Source organism: Chlorocebus sabaeus, chromosome 5, assembly GCF_047675955.1.
Source record: "Chlorocebus sabaeus isolate Y175 chromosome 5, mChlSab1.0.hap1, whole genome shotgun sequence".
Lineage (NCBI taxonomy): Eukaryota > Metazoa > Chordata > Mammalia > Primates > Cercopithecidae > Chlorocebus > Chlorocebus sabaeus.
Window position 1 is genome coordinate 82,096,410 of NC_132908.1, and position 18,295 is coordinate 82,114,704.

At 58.0% G+C, this 18,295-nt stretch overlaps 1 protein-coding gene and 1 long non-coding RNA gene across 6 annotated transcripts in view; one reads left to right on the plus strand and one right to left on the minus strand.

The window, feature by feature from the left end:
* Positions 1-18,295, plus strand: part of GSE1 (Gse1 coiled-coil protein) — a 504,329-nt gene that overhangs the window by 278,441 nt on the left and 207,593 nt on the right. For 2 of the 5 annotated variants that reach the window (XM_007994254.3, XM_073015624.1), the window contains exon 1: positions 11,323-11,602. The exons of the other annotated variants lie outside the window; for them this stretch is intronic. In XM_007994254.3, coding sequence (XP_007992445.3) covers positions 11,560-11,602 — 43 coding nt within the window. In that variant the 5' untranslated portion in view covers positions 11,323-11,559. Of the gene's footprint in view, positions 1-11,322; positions 11,603-18,295 lie in introns of those variants that run through there. 5 annotated transcript variants of the gene reach the window in all.
* LOC140711711 (uncharacterized) lies at positions 2,232-9,200 on the minus strand. Its single transcript, XR_012092999.1, has 3 exons — positions 8,563-9,200; positions 4,864-5,025; positions 2,232-3,078 (listed from the first exon to the last, which is right to left on the minus strand). It is a non-coding gene; the product is annotated as an uncharacterized lncRNA (long non-coding RNA).

Consider the following 18,295-nt stretch of genomic DNA (forward strand, 5'->3'; position numbering starts at 1 on the left):
TGCGCTGGCGGTGGTTGGTGCGCGCGCCGGCGGTGGTTGGTGCGTGCGCTGGCGGTTGGTTCCTTCCTCTTGCAGAGTAGTGCACCATTGTGTGGATGCACCACAAATGGTTTGCCCGGTGGAGACACTGAAGCCCACAGTCACACTGCTAGGCTCCTCATAACAGGCCACCTGGCTTGAGAGGCCACCCAAGTGGCCCTTCTCTGCCTGCCTCCCCCCACTGAGTTTCTGGTTCCAGGGAGACCGGGCCCATGTGCTGTAAGCAAGATGCGTCCCCACCCAAGGCCCATGTCTCGGTGTCAGGTTAGACCATGGCTGAAGATGCATCTTTGTCCCTGCCAGAGAGACCTGTGTCCGCCGCAAATAATTGGATTTTAATGAAACGAATGGGAGTGCTGAAGCCGTTTGCCACCCTGGCCTGCATCGAGGCCCCACAATTAAGCCGATTATGTTTTGAGAGTCAAGCTGTCTGACTCCTCGCGTCCCTAATGTGATGATGTTTGATGACCCTGCCAGCGCGGTTATTTATTTATTTACCCAACTCTCATCAGCTGGGACGTGCCAGTGGGCCCTGGTAATTAACAGCGGGTGCTGAGCGTGTGTGTTCCCACCCCGGCCCCCACCTCTCCCTCTGTCTGGCAGCTCAGGGCATCACCTGGGGACAGACTCTAACGAATGCGGATGACCAGGCCACACCCCCACGGACTCTGAGTTGGTTGATGGGACTGTGGCAAGGCTACTGGGATTTTTCAAAGCTACCCCAGCGGGGCCCAGAAGCCCCTGGTCTAAAGGACACAGATTCTCCTGGAAGCCTGGGTTGCTGCTGCATCTCACAGGGCCTCCCTCCTTCCTTGGAATCCCCTGCCCCAGTGGGCCCAGGCTGTTCCCACTGGGAGGCCTGTGGTCTTCTCCTGAAGGCCTCACTGAAACTCAGAGAAGGATTTGACCCTCAGCACAGGCCCTGGGAGAGAGAAACCCCTGGTGGGCGGTGGGCAGAACTCCGGGCGTCTTTTCTGTTAGTGGCGGCAGTTTAGCGTTCTCTCTCCCCTGTTCGTTTTGTTAACAAACCGGGGTTGGGCCCCTCCCTCTGCCAGGCGCTGGGCTAGGCGAGTGCTGCAGTGCTGGGTGGGGGGCTGGGCGGTTGCTCGGTGCCTCCAACCCCACCCACCCTGTGGGCACTGAGGGTCCTCTCTGGAGCTGTCTGCTGTCTCTGGCTGTGCAGTTTGGCAATTTACCTCTGTGTTTTGGTTTTGTGTCCCCAGTGCTGCTGGTCCAGGGCAGAGGGACACCAGGATTCTTTGTGATCTTGGACAGATGAGTCACGGACGCCCCGGGTCTGGGTCCCTCACTGGTAAAATGGGGGCAGGGGGTTAGCAACTGCAAGGCAGTCCTTTCCCGCTCCCATATCGGAGGAAGGTTCTAGATTTAGACATTGGCATGGCTGATGGGGGTGTGAAGAAACACTGTTTTGGGGAGCTCTGCGGTAAAGTCACACGGTGGCTCAGGGGCCCTGAGCAGCCTGCCCACCCTCCTCCACCTCCCTTCCCTCCGTGGAGGCTGGGCAAATCACTCCATGCATGGATGCAGTGTGTACGAAGGACTCAGCATCGGGCGTCCAGGGCGTGCCAGGCAGTGACAATGTATGCCGGGGTGGCTGGAAGCGAGGCAGTGGGGGCGGAGGGTTGGGGTGTGGGGCTGCTTGTGGGGCTGGGTCCCAGCTTAGGTGTGAGGGCGCCTCTTTCATCAGGAGGTCGGTGGGTAGAGGTAGCAGGTCCCTCAGGTGGTGACCCTAGGGCTGAGGGTGGCTCCTGAAGCCCCAGCTGTTGAGGGCAGGGCTTGGTTTGTGCCCCACACCCCATAAGACCAGGCTTAGGTAGGCAGTTCCTGATGTAAAGTCTAGAGCCCAGGGGGCTAGGAAGAGGGGGTGCCACTGCCTTTCCTGTGGGGGGATCCTGCTTCATCCGACGCCCTCCCTCACTAGACCTCCTTTTCCCTCTGCAGAAGGTGGTCACACCCAGCCAACTCTGGGAGGACCCCCGGGTGTCTGACCACGGCCAGCCTCACTTGCTTGACACTTTTGGACCTGGTAAGGGCTGAGCTCAGGCATGCAGAAAGCAGAGCAAGGGCTGGATGGGCTCCTCCAGGGTCTGGGGCCACCTGCACACAGCACCCCCTGCCTCCTTGGGTGAAGCTGCCAGCCAGGTCCTCATGCCTCAGGAAGGAGACTTGGGAACGATTCCGTCCCTGCCCCCTGCCCTGTGGGCATCCAGCTTCAGCCCGGCTGGGCAGAGTGGCAGGCACTAGGGGTGGAGGGAGCCACCCTGAGGGTGGGGAGAATATAACCAAGGCTTGGTGCTAACCCTGCTTTCCAGTAGAAATAACAGCAACCAACATTTATTAAGGGCTGGCAGTGTGCGGGGCCCTGTGCGGAGCCTTTCCATACAGTGCCTCACTCGATCCTGAGATGTGGTGGCATTGGTGATGTGTAATTTTCATACCCTCTGAGCTTCTCCAAGGCTGCCCCAGGCCCTTGGTTCCTCCACCCTTAGCCCTGGTGGAGGCAGTGACCCTGGAGGGCTGCCCATGTGGCAGGGGAGCAGCCAGCAAATGGCTCCAAGCCAAGGCAGAACAGCTCAGGAGGGGTGGCCGGCCAGGCATGCCTGTCGGCCTCAGTTTCCCCTGCTGCCAGCAGGGTCCAGGGGCCAGTGAGCCCACAGTGCCCTTTTGGCTGGGCTCATGTTCCCAGGAGCATCCATGTAGCCAGGCTCCTGGGCAGACACCAAATGAGTTTCCTGGGTCTGCCGTAATGAATCACCCCAAACTGGGGGCCTCAAAACAACACACACTGACTCTCCCACAGTTCTGGAGACGTCCAAAGTCAAGGTGTCGGCAGGACGGGTTCCTTCTGGAGGCTCTGGCGGAGGATCTGTTCCAGCCTTCCTCCCAGCTCCTGGCGGTGCCGGCCACACTTGGCACTCCTTGCTGTGTAGATGCGTCACTCCAGGCTCTGGCTCCGTCATCATGTGGCCTTCTGTGGGTCTGCATCTCCTTCTGTGTTTCTTACAAGGGCACTCCTCCCTAGGTTTAAAGCCCACCCGAATCTAGGATGAGCTCATCTCAGGAGCCTTACGTTAATCACATCTGCAAAGCCCCTGCCTCCAAATAAGGTCAGCTGTGCAGGTGCAGAGGGTGAGGGTGTGGACAGATGTTTCTGAAGAGCCACAACTCAACCTTCTGGGTGCCAGGCTCTGTGCAGGCACCTTATGTTCCATTTCCTCCTCTGTAAATGGGGACACGGGTGCATCCTACGAGGCTTCGTAAGCGTCAGAGGAGAGAGTTGGGGTGATGACCTGACCAGCACCCTGCAGCTGCAATAAACACCTGCAGATTGGATGGTTATCCCTTCAGAGCAGGGCCTCATTCTCCTCCAAGCTGACCCCAGGGTCCCTCTTTACAGGTGAGGAAACAGAGACTCCAAAACTCCACTCGGCCTGGCGTGGTGGCACATGCCTGTCATCCCAGCTACTGGGGAGGCAGGCAGGAGGATCACTTGAGTTTGAGGCTGCAGTAAGGAGGTTGAGGCTGCAGTAAGCCAAGATTGTGCCACTGCACGCCAGCCTGGGAGACAGAGCAAGACCTGGTGTAAGAAGAAAGGAAGAAAGGAAAGGAAAAAGAAAAAGGAAAAGAAAAGAAAGAGGACAGAGAGAGAAAGAGAGAGAGGGAGGGAGGGAGGGAGAGAGGGAGAGAGAGAGAGAGGGAGGGAGGGAGAGAGGGGAAGAGAGAGAGAGAGACAAAGAAAGGAAGGGAGGACGGGAGGAAGGAGGGAAGGAAGGAAGGGAGGAAGGAAGGAGGGAAGGAAGGAAGGAAGGAAGGGAGGGAGGGAGGAAGGAAGGAAGGGAGGGTGGGAGGGAGGAAGAAAGGAAGGAACTCTACTCGTTGTGGGGCTGGGGATGGAGCTGGGGTATTCTAACAGCAGACCCCATGGCCCCCACTCACACCCCATGCTCAGGCCGGTGTGGGGTTTACAGCGGCTGCCCAGGAAACAGACGGGCAAGCACAGCCTCTGCTCATTTGGGGGCCCCCGATTATCTGGGCTGCAACTCAGCCCCGTTTGGAATTGATGGCTCAGTCTCCAATGAGAGACAAACTCAGGGAGCCTGGCGCGCTGCACGCTGCCTCCCCCGCAGGAGACTTCAGGTGGCCAAGACTTCCCACGTTGGGGAGTTAGGCTCTCAGTTTCTGACAAGATTGGGGGGAATGTGACCCATCCACGTGCAGGCAGCTGTCTGGGGGTGAAAGTGTCCTGCTCTCTCTCCAATCTCACGCCTGCCTGGGGCCCATCCTGCTGCCTAACCCCCATCCTGGCCTAAGGCCCTTCCCTCCCAGGGACCCACCCCCACCCCTGGGGTCCGGCGCTGCTTTGTGTGCCTTACAAATACAAATAAACTCATAGCATCTTCATTTTGGAGATGAGGAAACTAAGGCTCAGAGAGGTTAATGACTTGCCCGAGGATACCCAGTTGTAAGTAACAGAGCTAGGATTTGAACTTGAGCGGCTGGCCCTCCCTCTCAACTCCTCCTCACCTGTGTCCAGAGGCAGCTATGCCTCCCTGAGCTAACCCAGTCCTGGCTCAGAGGAGGGTCACCGAGGGGCAGGACAGTATTGTGGAGGACACCTGGGCCAGACCCCTGGTATATTGTTGTGGGGTGCAAAGGGGGTCTGTCATCAGCATTATATTTGGTTTTGAGAAGCAGTGGAGCTGGGGCATCAGAATCCAGTGAGGCAAAGTGGGAGAGAGAGGGCGTTGCAGTGGGGAGGCCCTGCAGGAGGAAGGACTTGGAGGTGGGACCCTTTGAGCTTACTCTGGAACATGGGGGCTCAGCCGTCTCCACCACCCTCTCTGCCTTCCAGTTTATGCTCTGGGATTTCCAAATTGCTTGTACCTTCAGCAGCACGCAGCCCACCATTTCACACTGCCACGAAGTCCGGGGTGGTGTGGACCCCGCTGCAAATCCTCAAGCATCCTGAGGACAGGGAGGAGACAGTCATTTTCCTGTGCGCTCTCTCCCCCCCCCCCCCCCCCCCGTGTATGTGTGTGTGTGTGTGTGGTCTGCCATTTTTGCTCTGCTTCCAGAAAGGACTTGAGGCAGCTAAGTGGTATTTAAAGAAGATTAAGCATTTCTAGGGAGGGAGGCTGCAGCAGGGTGAGCACTGGTGTGTGAGACCCGCTAGGAGGCTGCTGTGGTGACCCAGGGCCCTGGCGGGGAGAACCTGCCCTCTGTGACCCACCACACTCCCAAGCCCCGCCATTGCCAGGAACGGTGGGACTCACAGGAGAGACCACGGGCAGGCTGCGTTCTCAAAGAAGATGCCATTCACAGCACAGCCCAGGACAAAACGGGCCTTCCCTTGCTGAGTCACAAGAAACCAACTCCCGACAGAAAAGCTGACCAAGGGCTTCCACAGCTTACTTTCTGGAAGACTTAGCCAGTTGGGCTTGAAAGCATCTTCTGATAAATGAACCTCAGCAGTGAGCGTCCTGAGATCACTGTCTACCCAGGGTGACTGTGGGGGTGAGCCAGGCAGTTCCTGCCTCCTGCTTGCCTCTGACCCCAAAAGAAAGGGCAGTGGGGTCTGCCCTAGAGGCTGTCGGGATTGCATCACACATAGTCAGATAAGGATGGGGAGAGCGAAAGGGTAGAGGCCCCATCAGAGCTTATCTGGGCAAGGTCAGGACCCCAGAGCAAGGAAGACGCTCTGGGAGGAGGAGAGAAGGGAGCCATCTCCACCCTGAGCCAGGTAGCAGGGAGACAGGGGACGGCGAGACTCCCCCTAGCCTGGACCGCAGCTACCAGCCTGGCCATGAGTCCCAGCATTTGCCCACTGCAGGGGAGGGGAGAGGCTGCCTCCGATGGTCCCTGACCTGGGGCTGGGGTACAGATCATCCTGGGTTTCTCTGTCCGGTAGGGTAGCACAGCAGGCTTCACAGTCTCCCTCGTGGTGATGAGAAATGTCATTGTCCCAGGACCTGGTGGGGGCTGAGCTCAGGCATACAGAGAGCAGGGCGAGGGTGAGGGCTGGATGGGCTCCTCTAGGGCCCCGGGGCCACCTGCACACAGCACCCCCTGCCTCCTTGGGTGAAGCTGCCAGCCAAGTCCTCATGTCCTCATGCCTCAGGAAGGAGACTTGGGGATGATCCACCCCCGCCCCTGCCCCACAGGCATCCAGCTTCAGCCCGGCTGGGCAGAGTGGCAGACTCTAGGAGTGGAGGGAGCCATCCTGAGCATGGGGAGAATATAACCAAGGCTTGTGGCTAACCCTGCTTTCCAGTAGAAATAACAGCAACCAACATTTATTAAGGGCTGGCAGTGTGCGGGGCCCTGTGCGGAGCCTTTCCATACAGTGCCTCACTCGATCCTCAGATGTGGTAGCATTGGTGATGTGTAATTTTCATACATTCTCTGTCTGAGATTGAAGTAGCTATTATTGACCCCATTTTACATGTGAGGAGACTGAGGCACACAGCAGTGACCCTATCCTGGTGCACCCTGGTTCCTGTCTTCTAGTGAGGTGCTCAGGTGTGATCTGACTCCCCAGACCCTACAATCTGCTCCGGGCTTCCCTAGAGCCCCCTCTGCAGCTCCAGCCGGTGCTGACCTGGCCTCCCAGCGCTTGGGACTGGGCCAGCCATTTCGGACCCCCTCCAGCTCCGGGGACCCCCTGCCTAGCTCCCGGCTGGATGCCAGGGGACATTTCAGAAGAGGCACAGTCCTGTCCTTCTGGGGAGCAGGGAGGAGTGCAGCCCAGGGAACACAGCTGAGGTAGGAGCTGTAAGGCCACAGGTAAATGAGGCCCTGCTTGGAGAATGGGTCTCCAGGTGCAGGTGCCTGGAGGGGAGCACTCGACAGCTGGAGCTGAAGGAGGCGCCCCAGGGCAGCCAGAGCTGAGCAGACATTGCCCTAGCAGGAGGGCATTGGAAGGGGACATGGAGAGATGGAGGCCCTGTCCCAGATATCAGGATGCCCAGATGGAGAGGCTGGTTGAGCTGGGCATGGAAGCCCAGGGTCCAGGGGAATCTCCTGTTGATGCCCTCCTGGCCAGTGGCAGGGGCTTCCACATCGCAGGTGGCTATCACACCAGAGCAGCAGTTCCCAAAGTGGGGTTCCCCTGGGAACTCATTACGAATGCAGATTCTCAGGCCCCACCCCAGACCTGCTAAATGAGAAATGCTGGGCGGCAGAGGAAGGCTGTGTTCTCCCAAGCACTGCTGGGGATGCTGGTGCTTCTTAAAGCATGAGGCCGCCTGTACTGCAGGAGGGACAAAGTCGCTTCAGGTTCAGGGAGCCTGGGGCCTCCTCTTTCTACTGCTAACCCTCCATCCAAGGCCAGAGGGGAGCTGTGTTCCTTCACCTTCAGCAAGGAGGTACCTATCTCCCTGCTCTGGAGAAACCTTGCTGCCTGCCCGCAGGTCTGGGTGGGGCAAGCAGTGCCCTCCCCTCTCTCAGGAGTATTGGCCGCTGTGGCTCCTGCCACCCTATGCCCAGGGCCTTGGCAGGGGCTGAGGCTTTCCGTCAGCTGCTGCCTGTGGTGCCTCAGCTCATCATCCTCTGCTTACACAGTGGCCTCTGACACCGCCTGTGCTCATTCACCCAGAAAGATGGCATCGAGAGGAAGTCGGGAGGCAGGCGAAGTCTATCTAGAACCACCACCCTGCCAATTGCAGACGCCACCCCCGGGCACCCTCTGTGTCTCCACATGCGTCCAGGAGTTGTGGGTGCCCCTCCACGGAGCCACCACCCACCCATATGGCTCCTTTGTGCAAATTAGAAGTTACCCCTTGCTTCAGGCAGACCCATCCCATGCCCAGGTGCTTGTTGAAGAATAGAGTGAGTATTGGGTTTCAGCTCCCACTTGCCATTTCCTCCAGGAGCTCTTGTGCAGTGAACAGTCTGGACAACTATACTTGGCAGCCCTGTTCCCTGGGCTCCTGTTGGCTCCCATCACCATCCCACTGGCTCTTAGGGGCTTAGAGCACAAACCACCCAGCTGCCCTTTCACTCTGGGGAGACCAGGGCATCCATTTCCACGCTCTGCCTGGTCCCTTTTGCCTATGTGCTTAGTGGGGGGTGGCTGGGATCTGTTAATTCATGCCAAGGGCTGGATTAGAGGTAGAGGACGCCAGGGAGTCACTGAGCCCAGTCTGCCCATCCTGCAGATGAGTATACTGAGGCCCTGCAAGTTATGTGGCTTCGGGCAAGTCCCTGCTGAGACTTGTTTCTCCTTCCCAGCGGCTTTCTCTCTTTGGTCTTGAGCACTTGTTTTGTGCAAGGCTGAACAGGCATTCGCCCCTCCTTCACAGAGGGGGTTGCTGACACCCAGGGAAGCCGAGCTATTCCCCCAGCTCACGCAGTGAGTGGATGGCCTGGTTGGATCTCAGTCCAGGCTTCTGGCTCCTCCCAGGAGCTTCCCAAAGAGTTTCTACCAGAAAGCAGACCCTGTTCCCTGGGATCCTGTCCTCCTGCTGGGGTGCGTGAGCCCCCAGGGCCCCGCAGTGCACATACCTTCACCCAGTGCCTGGCCTCCAACGAGCAAGGACACGCTGTCCTGGGGATGCAAGCTCCTGGCCCACATCCCTTGACCAGATAAACACTCCCCTACAGACACTCCAGCCTGAAACACCAAGTGTGTTCAAGGTCAAATGGGCTGGCCTGGAGAAGGCCTTGAGTCCCTGATCCATCCAGCAGCCCTTCTCAGCCGTAGCTGCACCTTGGAACCACCCGGGGTGCTTTGAGACACACTGGGCCCCTTCTCCAGATTCTGATACAGCTGCTCACGGGTGGGGCACAGCCTGGTATTTTCTTAAACTCCCCAAATTGTCCTGTCCAGCAGGGGTGACCGCCAGGGCTTACCCTTAAGGGAGGGACGCCGGACGATTTGGCCTTGGAAACCGCATTATATTGCTAATCTCCTAGACAATGGGAAGAAAGTACTTGGTAAAATGCAAGGTAGTTCATGTAAAACCGAAAACTCTGTTTCAAATGTAAACTGACAAGCAGAAAGTGGGGGAGTTCACTTGTTAGGGTTAGGGTGAATGAGGCCTCAGCTGCTCCAAGCTGGGCAGGAGCCGGCAGTGACCTCTCATTGCCCGAGCTAATGTCACTTCCAAGACTTGAAGAGATTGGGGGCGTGGGAGGCCAGAGCGGAGCACCCATGCGCAGACACGGTCCTGTGGTCTTGCACTTTAAGGAGGATGTTTACAGGCCAAGGAACGTCCCATAACCAGGGACAGCAATGGAGAAGGAGCTGAGGAAGCCAGGGTGGGGGTGGGGAGAGTCTGCTGGAGCAGCTCAGACCCAGGGGACCTTGAGAGTGGGCTGCAAATAAGGACGTGAAGTCTGATGACAGATGGGAAAGGGCTTGGCCCAGTGGGGTAGAAGTTAAGAGATTTCAGCTCAACACAGGAAGCAATTGTAACAGTCACAGGCTGACGGCAGCCAGCCGGGTGGGAAGGAGTGAAATCCCGAGTGGGAAGGAGACCCAGGGACCATGTCTCCCTACACCCTTAGGGAACACCTGCTTCGGGCAAGCCCTGAGCTGGGCGCAGTGGAGGACAGTTCCTGAAGGGCCTTTGCCTGGTGGGGGATTGGCTCACCCTGGGTTTCTCAACCTTGGGACTGTTGACATTTGGGGTTGGCTGATTCCTTGGTGTGGGGGTTGTTCTGTGTGCTGCAGGGTGCTGAGACACATCCCTGGCCTCAACCCACCAGGTGCCAGCAGCGCTGTGACCCCCAGTTGTGTCAATCAAAATTGTCTGCAGACACTGGTTGCTAACTATGCCCTGGGGACAAGCCCCCCTTCCCCCTTTGAGAGCCACTGGTTTGGAACAAAGGATCTCTACCTTGGCTGTGCATTGGAACCCCCAGGGAGCTTTAGAAAATACCAATGGCTGGGTCCATGCCCAGAGGTGTGATGTCATTGGTCTGGGGGCAGGCCCAGGCAAGGGGGAATGTGGTTTAAAAGTACCCAGGTGGTTCTAATCTGTTGCGAGGGGTTCGAGATCCCCTGGTGTACATGGTTGTTTCTCAAACTTGACTTGTCATAAGAATCGCCTGGGTAGTGGCTCAAACGAAAGCCCCCACCCCTTTAATTAGGATCACCTGGAATTCTCAGGCTGCAGTCGGAGGGCTGGGAGAGCCATAATGCCTGTGCTGGGTGAAGCTCCAGGATTCTGAGCTAAGAGGCCTCGCCAGCCAGCCTCACTGGACCTCCTGCAGCTCCCCTCTTCCATCCCAGCGGCTGGGCCTCCTCTTCCCCTCCCCTCGTCCCCTCCCCGCGGACCTTCTCCCAGCCCTCACCCCTCCCCAGCTCCTGAGAGCAGCAGGCAGCCCTGCCCCTCCTTCCTACTCTCCTCCCAGCCCATGGCTCTCAGCGCAGCTTGATTTAGTAGGCGGTGGAGGAGAAAGGCAGCTTGAAGAGTCACTTAGAGCCTCGGTGCTCACAGCACTTATCTGGAAAGGAGAGGCCAGCGGGCCCTGGGGGAGTGGGGCGCGAGGCTGAGCACATCTCCCCACAGGGGCAAGGAGGCTGTGCTCGCAGGGCTGTGTGCACCAGAGCTACACACACCTTCTGCCCCCAGCGCCCAGTCTCGGGTCTGCCCCTCCTTGCCAGAGCACAAGGTGTCAGGAGGTCCCCTGCAGTCGCCTCCTGGGGGATGGGCTCAGCTCCTTAAAGCCCTAGGTCAGGGAACTCAGAGACTGGGTTAGAAGCGGTGTCAGGTCGTCTGGTAGGGAGGTGTCCTGTGGCTGCCACCTGGCTTTTGCTGGGCAGGAGGGGGCCCTCCACCCTCCCTACCCTCAGGCTTTTGGTGGTTTGCCTGCCCTCCTCTCCTGGTGCCTGTCCTCCTTCTCCCCCTCCTCCCTGATGAAAAATACAAAGAAAAATGCGCCAGTGCCCAGGTCTGGGGAGCCCCAGCCCCGGGGATGGAGAAATGAAAAGCGGCCCCAATTAGAGGCTTTGGTTCTGCAAACTTGATGCTCGGCACTTGAACTGTCACGGCGGAGCCTTAATTAGCAGCGGCGGGGGAGAGGTCAGGAACAACTCAGCAGTCTTGACAAGCGCGTTATCAAGTGCAGGGGAGCGGGGGCTGCCCGGGGAGCGCGGGCGGGGGAGGGCGGCGGGGGCGCCGCGGCGCGGGAGGGAGGCGGGAGGCGGGAGGCGGCGCCGGCCGGGCGGGGGACGAGGTGGTGGCTGCAAGGCGGCCGCGCGGCCACGGCTGGCGGTGCGTGAAGCCGGGGGCGCGGGGCCGGGGGGCGGCGTGAGCGGCTGCGGGGTCCCCAGGCGCCCCGGCCCCTCCCCGGGCTCCGCACCGCGCAGGGACGCCCCGGCTGCTCCGTGCCCCCCCACCGCCGCAGAATCCCGGGGCTCTATCCCCGTCTCCGCCCCCTCTGGGCCCGTCCTCTGCCGCCCCGTGACGCCCCTACTGCTCGCCTCTGCCGCGGGCCATGCTGAGCAGCCCCTCCTAGAGTCCCCGGGTCCCGCGGCCCAGGGGGCGGCGCAGGATGCTGGGCATGAAGACCTGGTCGTCTCTGCTCCAGAACCTCAGTAAGTGCCCAGCTCACCACCCCTTGGACGGGAGGGTGGGGGTTCCGGGGTGGAACTTTCTGGGGCGCGCCACCCACCCGGGACTGGGACTTGGCCCCACACTCAGCCCATCTCGCCCTCCAGCCCCATCACCTTCAGGCCACGCACGTGCTCCCCAGCGCCGCCTCCTCATGCTGTCAACTCAGAAGAGAAGCCCTGGGTTGGCTTCCTCAGGTAGAAAACCCTTGAACCCCGCGGTCTGGCTGCGCCTGGACCGCTTCTAGGCAGGCGGGGGAGGCTGGCCTCAGACCCCGTGTAGGAAGGTGGCCGGCGGGTACCGGGCTTGCTGTACCGCAGGGCTCTGCCTTAACCTGGCCATGGGGCTCCTGGAGGTGGGTGCAACCCAGGCAGGGCCCCTCGTGCCTGCAGTGACGGTGGGAAATGGGGCTGTATGTGTGGACTTCGCGCCCTCTTGCTTGCACAGGTGGGACCTGGGGTGGGTTGTGGGGCTGGAACTCTCAACCTACCCTTCCTCAAACTGCCCGATCACCTCCCTTGCCCCATCAGCTCCCTGGGGAGGAGAACTCCTGGCATGAAGGCCTTGTATCACTGGTGCAGTTAGGCAGCGAGAGGGTAAGAGTCACAGAGCCCACTGAGGGTGGGTAGCGCCATGAGTCCCATCAGAGAGGGGGTGAGCGAGACTCTGAGGCCTGGGGCCATGGCGCAAGGTGAGGGCAGTAAAGCTGGCAGTGGGTCACTGAGGTCCTAGGGCTGAGAGGTGGCTGGGGTGAGGGACGGAGAGAAGCCTTCGATGAACAGCAACCCTGGCTACCAAGATCCCTTCGGGGTGGCTACGGTGACAGAGAATGGGCGGGGATGCTGGTCTCAGGACTGCTCCTTCCCATCCTGACCTTCAGGCACCTCACCTGCAGGCCTTTTCTTCCAGGTGAGCCAGGCCAGCAGCAGGGGGACGACGCCATCCCCCATGCCTGGCCCCTCCTGGCTGCCTCGTCTGCCCGCCCACCCCTCCTCTCTCTGTGTGCACCTCTCTGCCTGTTTGAACTGCAGCTTTTAAAGCTTTTTGCCTTTTGAAAACTCAGGGGGAGAAAGAGTCATTTGTGGAGAGGTCGCGAACGGTTGATGATTATAGTCCAGTGGGTAGAAAGAGCTTAAAACAAATCCCTGTCCATCAGATGTCGGCTTAGGCGGTTTCCAGCGCTCTCCTGGGGGGCCGGGGTGGGGGGCAGCCGCTTAGAGAAAAGGGGAGGCTTTTTTCCTTGAAGCTAAGTGAACCTGCAAAACTCTCTTCTTATTTGGGTGTTTGATCCCTGCTCCCCTCTGCCTGGCTTCCTCTGATCACCCTTCCTCTGGGTGCCCGGCTGGTGGAGGAGGGCCTCGACAGCCCCTTGACGGCCCCTCGCCAGCTGTGTGACCTTGGCCCGGTCATGCGGTGTCTGGGAGTCTCTGTTTTCCCCCAGGGGTGATGGTCATGCCGGTTGCACAGGGTACTCACGAAGCCTCGGGAATGCGCCACCATCTCCCAGGCGGAGGGTGTACCTGGCCTGCAGGGTGTGGTGGTTGGATTCTTTGCTGCTCCCCCTCTGCCACACCGACTCCCCTGTCCAGGTGCAGAGCCTACCTGCCTGGAGCTGGAAGGGCCCTCACTTTGTTTCCATAGCCCAGCTAGTGGGGCCGGGAGGAGCATGGCGGCTGGAGAGGCCTGTGTTAAGTGCTGGGTTGACTGCCCGCAGGGGCTGGTAGGGGCCCCTTACGGATAGAATGGGCCCTCCCTATGTCCTTTACCTGTGGTCACACCTCAGTCCTCATGGCAGCATCTGGGGGAGGGCACTGGCTTCATGCCCTCTCACTTTTGCAGGTGAGGAAACAGCATGCTCGTTTTTCAGGGTCACACAGCTAATGAGGTGCGGAGGGGAGAGGCTCATGGGAGCCTGGGCAGTCCCACTCAGGGGCACGCTCCCAGCCAGCCATCTGTGGCCGCTGGCGTCTCTTCCTTCAGCGCCAGAAAGATCCGGTCACTCTGATATCCAGGAGTCTGGGACGGCCCCAGGTTCCTGGCAGCATGCAGCAGTTGGGTGGGAATCCTGAGCTCCTCCATTGGCTGCCCCCCTGCCCACCTGGAGCTCCTGCCTCCCCAGCTCTCCTGTCAGCCTCATCTCATGCTGCTTCTGTGCCATGCCCTGGCCCTTCCCATCTCTGCTTGGTGCCTGGGGTGTAAAGGAAGCATGTAATAGATCCATGAAGAGCGCCAGACCTGGGCTCCCATCTGGGTTCTCCTTCATTACTGCTGTGTGACTTGGGGCAAATGACCTCACCTCTCTGTGCCACATTCTCCCATTCGTTCCATGGGGATGGCAGGACTGCCCTGCTAAGGGTAAGTGCATCAGTCCAGTTAATGACTGCATACTGTCAGTGTCATAAATGTCAGCTGCTATTTTTTCTTCCACCTGAAAGGTCTTTCCTGCTTTTCCCTACCATCTCCCCATACATCAAGGCCTAGCTTAAATGCCACTTCCTGCAAGAAGCCTTCCAGATTCCACCCAGCCATAAGTCATCTCTCCTGCCTCCTTATGGTCTATGTTGTTGTTTTTCTCAGTGGAATTTATACATTTGTACCTATTTTCTCTCCCTATCAGACAGATGTTCCTCAAGGGAAGGTCGTTTACATTCTCATCTCAGAATCTTCCAAGCTGCTGAGTATGTAGTAGGTGCCCAATAAATGTTTGTCAGATGAATAGACAGTAACCATTTTTCCTGCCAGACCAATGAGTGGCTCCACTTCCCAGCTATTCAGTGAGCACTTTGTTCTAATGATTAGTGGAGTCACATCCGAAGTCTGTCTGTACTTTGGGATGCCTTAAAATTGTTTCCAAGTCCCGTGGGTGGATGAGCTCATTGGCAGGGGTGTGGACCCAGCCTAAGAGTTTAGCTTTTCCTTTGGGGCCCAGAGGGCAGGTTCACATCTCAGTGACAGCAGCCAGCTGTGGGAATGTGAGAACACGGGCACTTTGGGTGGAACACGTGGTCAGTGTTGAAAGGACACAGGGTGGATCATCCTCAAAGCCAGGTCATGGTAACCCGGCTGCCTGCCAGCTGACCTGCTCTGCCAGGGCCCAGGCTCTGGTAGCCGGGAGTTGCTCTCATTGTGCTTTGAAATTCAGGGCTATGGAGCAGCTGCCACACAGGCGTGGTGATGTGATTACTCCCCGAGCAGGAGTGGCCCCAGGACCCCCTGGGGAGCGGGCAGGACTGTGTGAACCCTGGGAACCCCTGCCATGGCTGCCAGCGACCGTGGACCCAGGCCAGGCTCTGCCCCTGAGATTCCGTGGCCTCAGAGGGGCCCTGCTGGCACACACTGGCAGCTGAGCTCATGGGTCCTGAGGAGTTATCTGCCCTGGGAGGTGAGGATGGCATTTGGGTGCCTTATAGATAGGACCAGGTGGCCATGCCTTTGGCATTCTCAAAGACTCACTGCAGGTGGCAGTGACAGTGGTATCATTTGTGCTTTTGTCTTCCAGTACGGAAAGTGTGCAGAGTGTTTCCAGGTTTGCAAATTAAATATATAGAAAGGGAGGAAGATGGCTGGGCGCAGTGGCTCATACCTATAATCCCAGCACTTTGGGAGGCCAGGGCAGGCAGATCACTTGAGGTCAGGAGTTTGAGACCAGCCTGGCCAACATGGCGAAGCCTCATCTCTACTGAAAATACAAAAATTAGCCAGGCGTGGTGGCAGGTGCCTATAATCCCAGCTACTTGAGAGGGTGAGGCAGGAGAATCACCTGAACCCCCAAGGCGGAGGTTGTAGTGAGCTGAGATAGCGCCACTGCACTCCAGCCTGGGCGACTCTGTCTTAAAAATAAACAAATAAAAAGGAAGAGGCCAGGCAGGAAGTGGGGCAGGGTGGGCAGTAGATGGCCTGGGCCCTGGCCTCTAGCAGCCGGGTGAGTATACAGACCCCTGCTGGATGGTGTGGGCACCCGCGTCTTCACCCTTGCCCGGCTAACAGTAAGGAGCGTCTGGAGCCAGCCAGCCTGGGTTCGCATCCTGCTGTTGCCTCTTATGGGCTGTGTGCAAGACGCTTGGCCTCTCTGTGCCTCAATTTCCTCATCTCTGTCTTGTTCTAGTCAGCTATTGCTACGTAACAAACTACCCCAAGACATTGGCATAAAACAAGAACAAAAATTTTGTTTGCTTGTGAATCTGGGGGTGCAGCTAGCAGCTGTCGCCTGGGGTCTCATGTTGTTGTATTAGACGGGGGCTGGGTTGGGGGCATCTTGCCGATTGTGTACTTGTGCCTGCTGTTTGGGCTGGGAAGGTTCAAATGGGTGGGGTGAGAATGCTGGGTTGGTCTCATCCCCCCATCTCTCAATGTGGTGGCTTTAGCTGGATATCTTACTTGGCTCCCAGAGCCAGTGTCCCAAGAGAGGCCCGCAGAAGCTGTGTGACCTTACCTGACCCAGCCACAGGGGTCACACAGCATCACTTCTATGGAGGCAGCCACCAAAACTGCCCAGGTTCAAGGGGAAGGTACGGAGATACCCCCTCCAGATGGGAAGAGTGTCAAAGAATTTGTGGACGTTTTTCAGGACCGCCACGTACCTGCTGGGGGTGTTGGAGTTGACGGTTGATTTGTGTAAGGCACGCTTACAACACAGGGAGTACTTAGTGAATGTCAGCACATCTCTGAGCTGGGACCTGAGACATCGTCTGCATCGAAAGCTACACAGAGGGACAGAAGAGAATGGGGCGTGGGAGGGGTCGGGGTTGCAGACTCACCTTCTCTCATGCCAGTGAGGACTCCTTCTCTGCCCATCCCTCACTCTGTCCCTGGAGTGACCCCCTGGCCTCCTCCCGAGAGCCACGGCCCACCTCGAAAGCCTTGCTGGAGGTCCTGATGGGAGATTGATTCCCACCTGTTGGGTCTCAGGTGTTTCTGTGCTTGGGGTTCCCTGAACCACAAGAGGGTGGGAAAGCCCTAGAGGAACAGGGAATATTCCAGAACCATGGGCAAGGTACGAAACTCTCAGGGCCTCGTCCTCCCTAACTCCTTGAAGGGCTGGTCCAGCTTCTTGTGGGGCCCTTTCCTTTTTTTTTTTTTTTTTCTGAGATGGGGTCTCACTCTGTCACCCAGGCTGGAGTGCAGTGATGCAATCTTGGTTCACTGCAACCTCCACCTCCTAGGTTCAAGTGATTCTCCTGCCTCAGCCTCCTGAGTAGCTGACATTACAGGTATATGCCACCATGCCCAGCTAATTTTCATATTCTTAGCAGAGACAGGGTTTTCACCCCCATGTTGGCCAGGCTGATCTTGAACTCCTGACCTCATGTGATCCACCCCCTTGACCTTCCAAAGTGCTGGGATTATAGGTGTGAGACGCCACACCCAGCCCTCGTACGGCCCTTCTGTGCCTGTGCCACCCAGAGACGTCATCTTGGAGAGCTTTGAGAGCCGGAGGGTCATGTCCCTCCCCTCCCCACCTGGAGCCACACAGAACAGGTGTTGGCAAGAGTGGCTGCCCTTCCCCGTCTACTGATGTCTAAGAGTATGAGCTGGAAGAAGAATAGCTCATCTTAGTATGCTGGGGGTGTCGACCATCGACACTGGGTTGAATAGGGCCACCCCCAAAATTCACGTCCACCAGGAACCTCAGAATGTGACCTTATTTGGAAATAGTTTCTTTACAGGTGTAATTAGTTAAGTCTCTTGAGCTAAAATCATCCTGTATTAAAGTGGGCCCGTGACTGGGCATGGTGGCTCACGGCTGTAATACCAGCAGTTTGGGAGGCCGAGGCAGGTGGATCACCTGAGGTCAGGAGTTCAAGACCAGCCTGGCCAATGGGGCGAAATCCCATCTCTACTAAAAATACAAAAAGTTAGCTGGGTGTGGTAGCAGGGGCCTGTAATCCCAGCTACTCAGGAGGCTGAGGCAGGAGAATCGCTTGAACTTGGGAGGCGGAGGTTGCAGTGAGCCAAGATTGTGCCATTGCACTCCAGCCTGCACAAGAGCAAAACTCTGTCTAAAAAAAAAAAAAAAAAGTGGGCCCAAAATTCAATGGCAGGGACCCTTATGAGAGACAGATGAGGAGAAAACACAGACACAGGGGCGGCCACGTGAAGATGGAGGCAGAGATGGGAGTGGTGGGGCCACAAGCCAGGATGCACTGGTGCCCACCAGATGCTGGAAGGGGCAGGAAGGACCCACCTGAAGAGCCTCTTGCAGGAGCGGGGTTGGACATCTGGCCACTGGGACTGTGAGGGAGGGCATTTCTTTGTTTTTAGTCAGCCAGTTTGTGGCCATTTGTTAAGGCAACGCTAGGACACAGGCATCACCTTTTCCCTACCTTACCTGTTTTAAAAATGTGCAATGGTTAAAAATTCTGTCTAACATTCCTTATGGACTCTGAGGCCTCCAGTACTGTGGGGCATAGCTTCGGGGACCTGGGTGCTGCTGCTCCCTGAGGCTAGGAAGTCACTTCCCTCTCTGGTCCCCAGTTCAGGTGGGAGAAATCAGCCAGGCTGACTGGAGGAAGGTCATTTTCCAGTCTGAAATGCACCTTGCAAAAATCCAGCCTTTTTCCCAGCAGTTGCCCAAGCAGGTCACCTAACCACAGAGGATTAGGGACACCAAAAGTGCGAGGCAAGATGGGAGGGGGAGCCAGGGCCCTTGGCCCATCAGAGTCCCCAACCAAGCATGG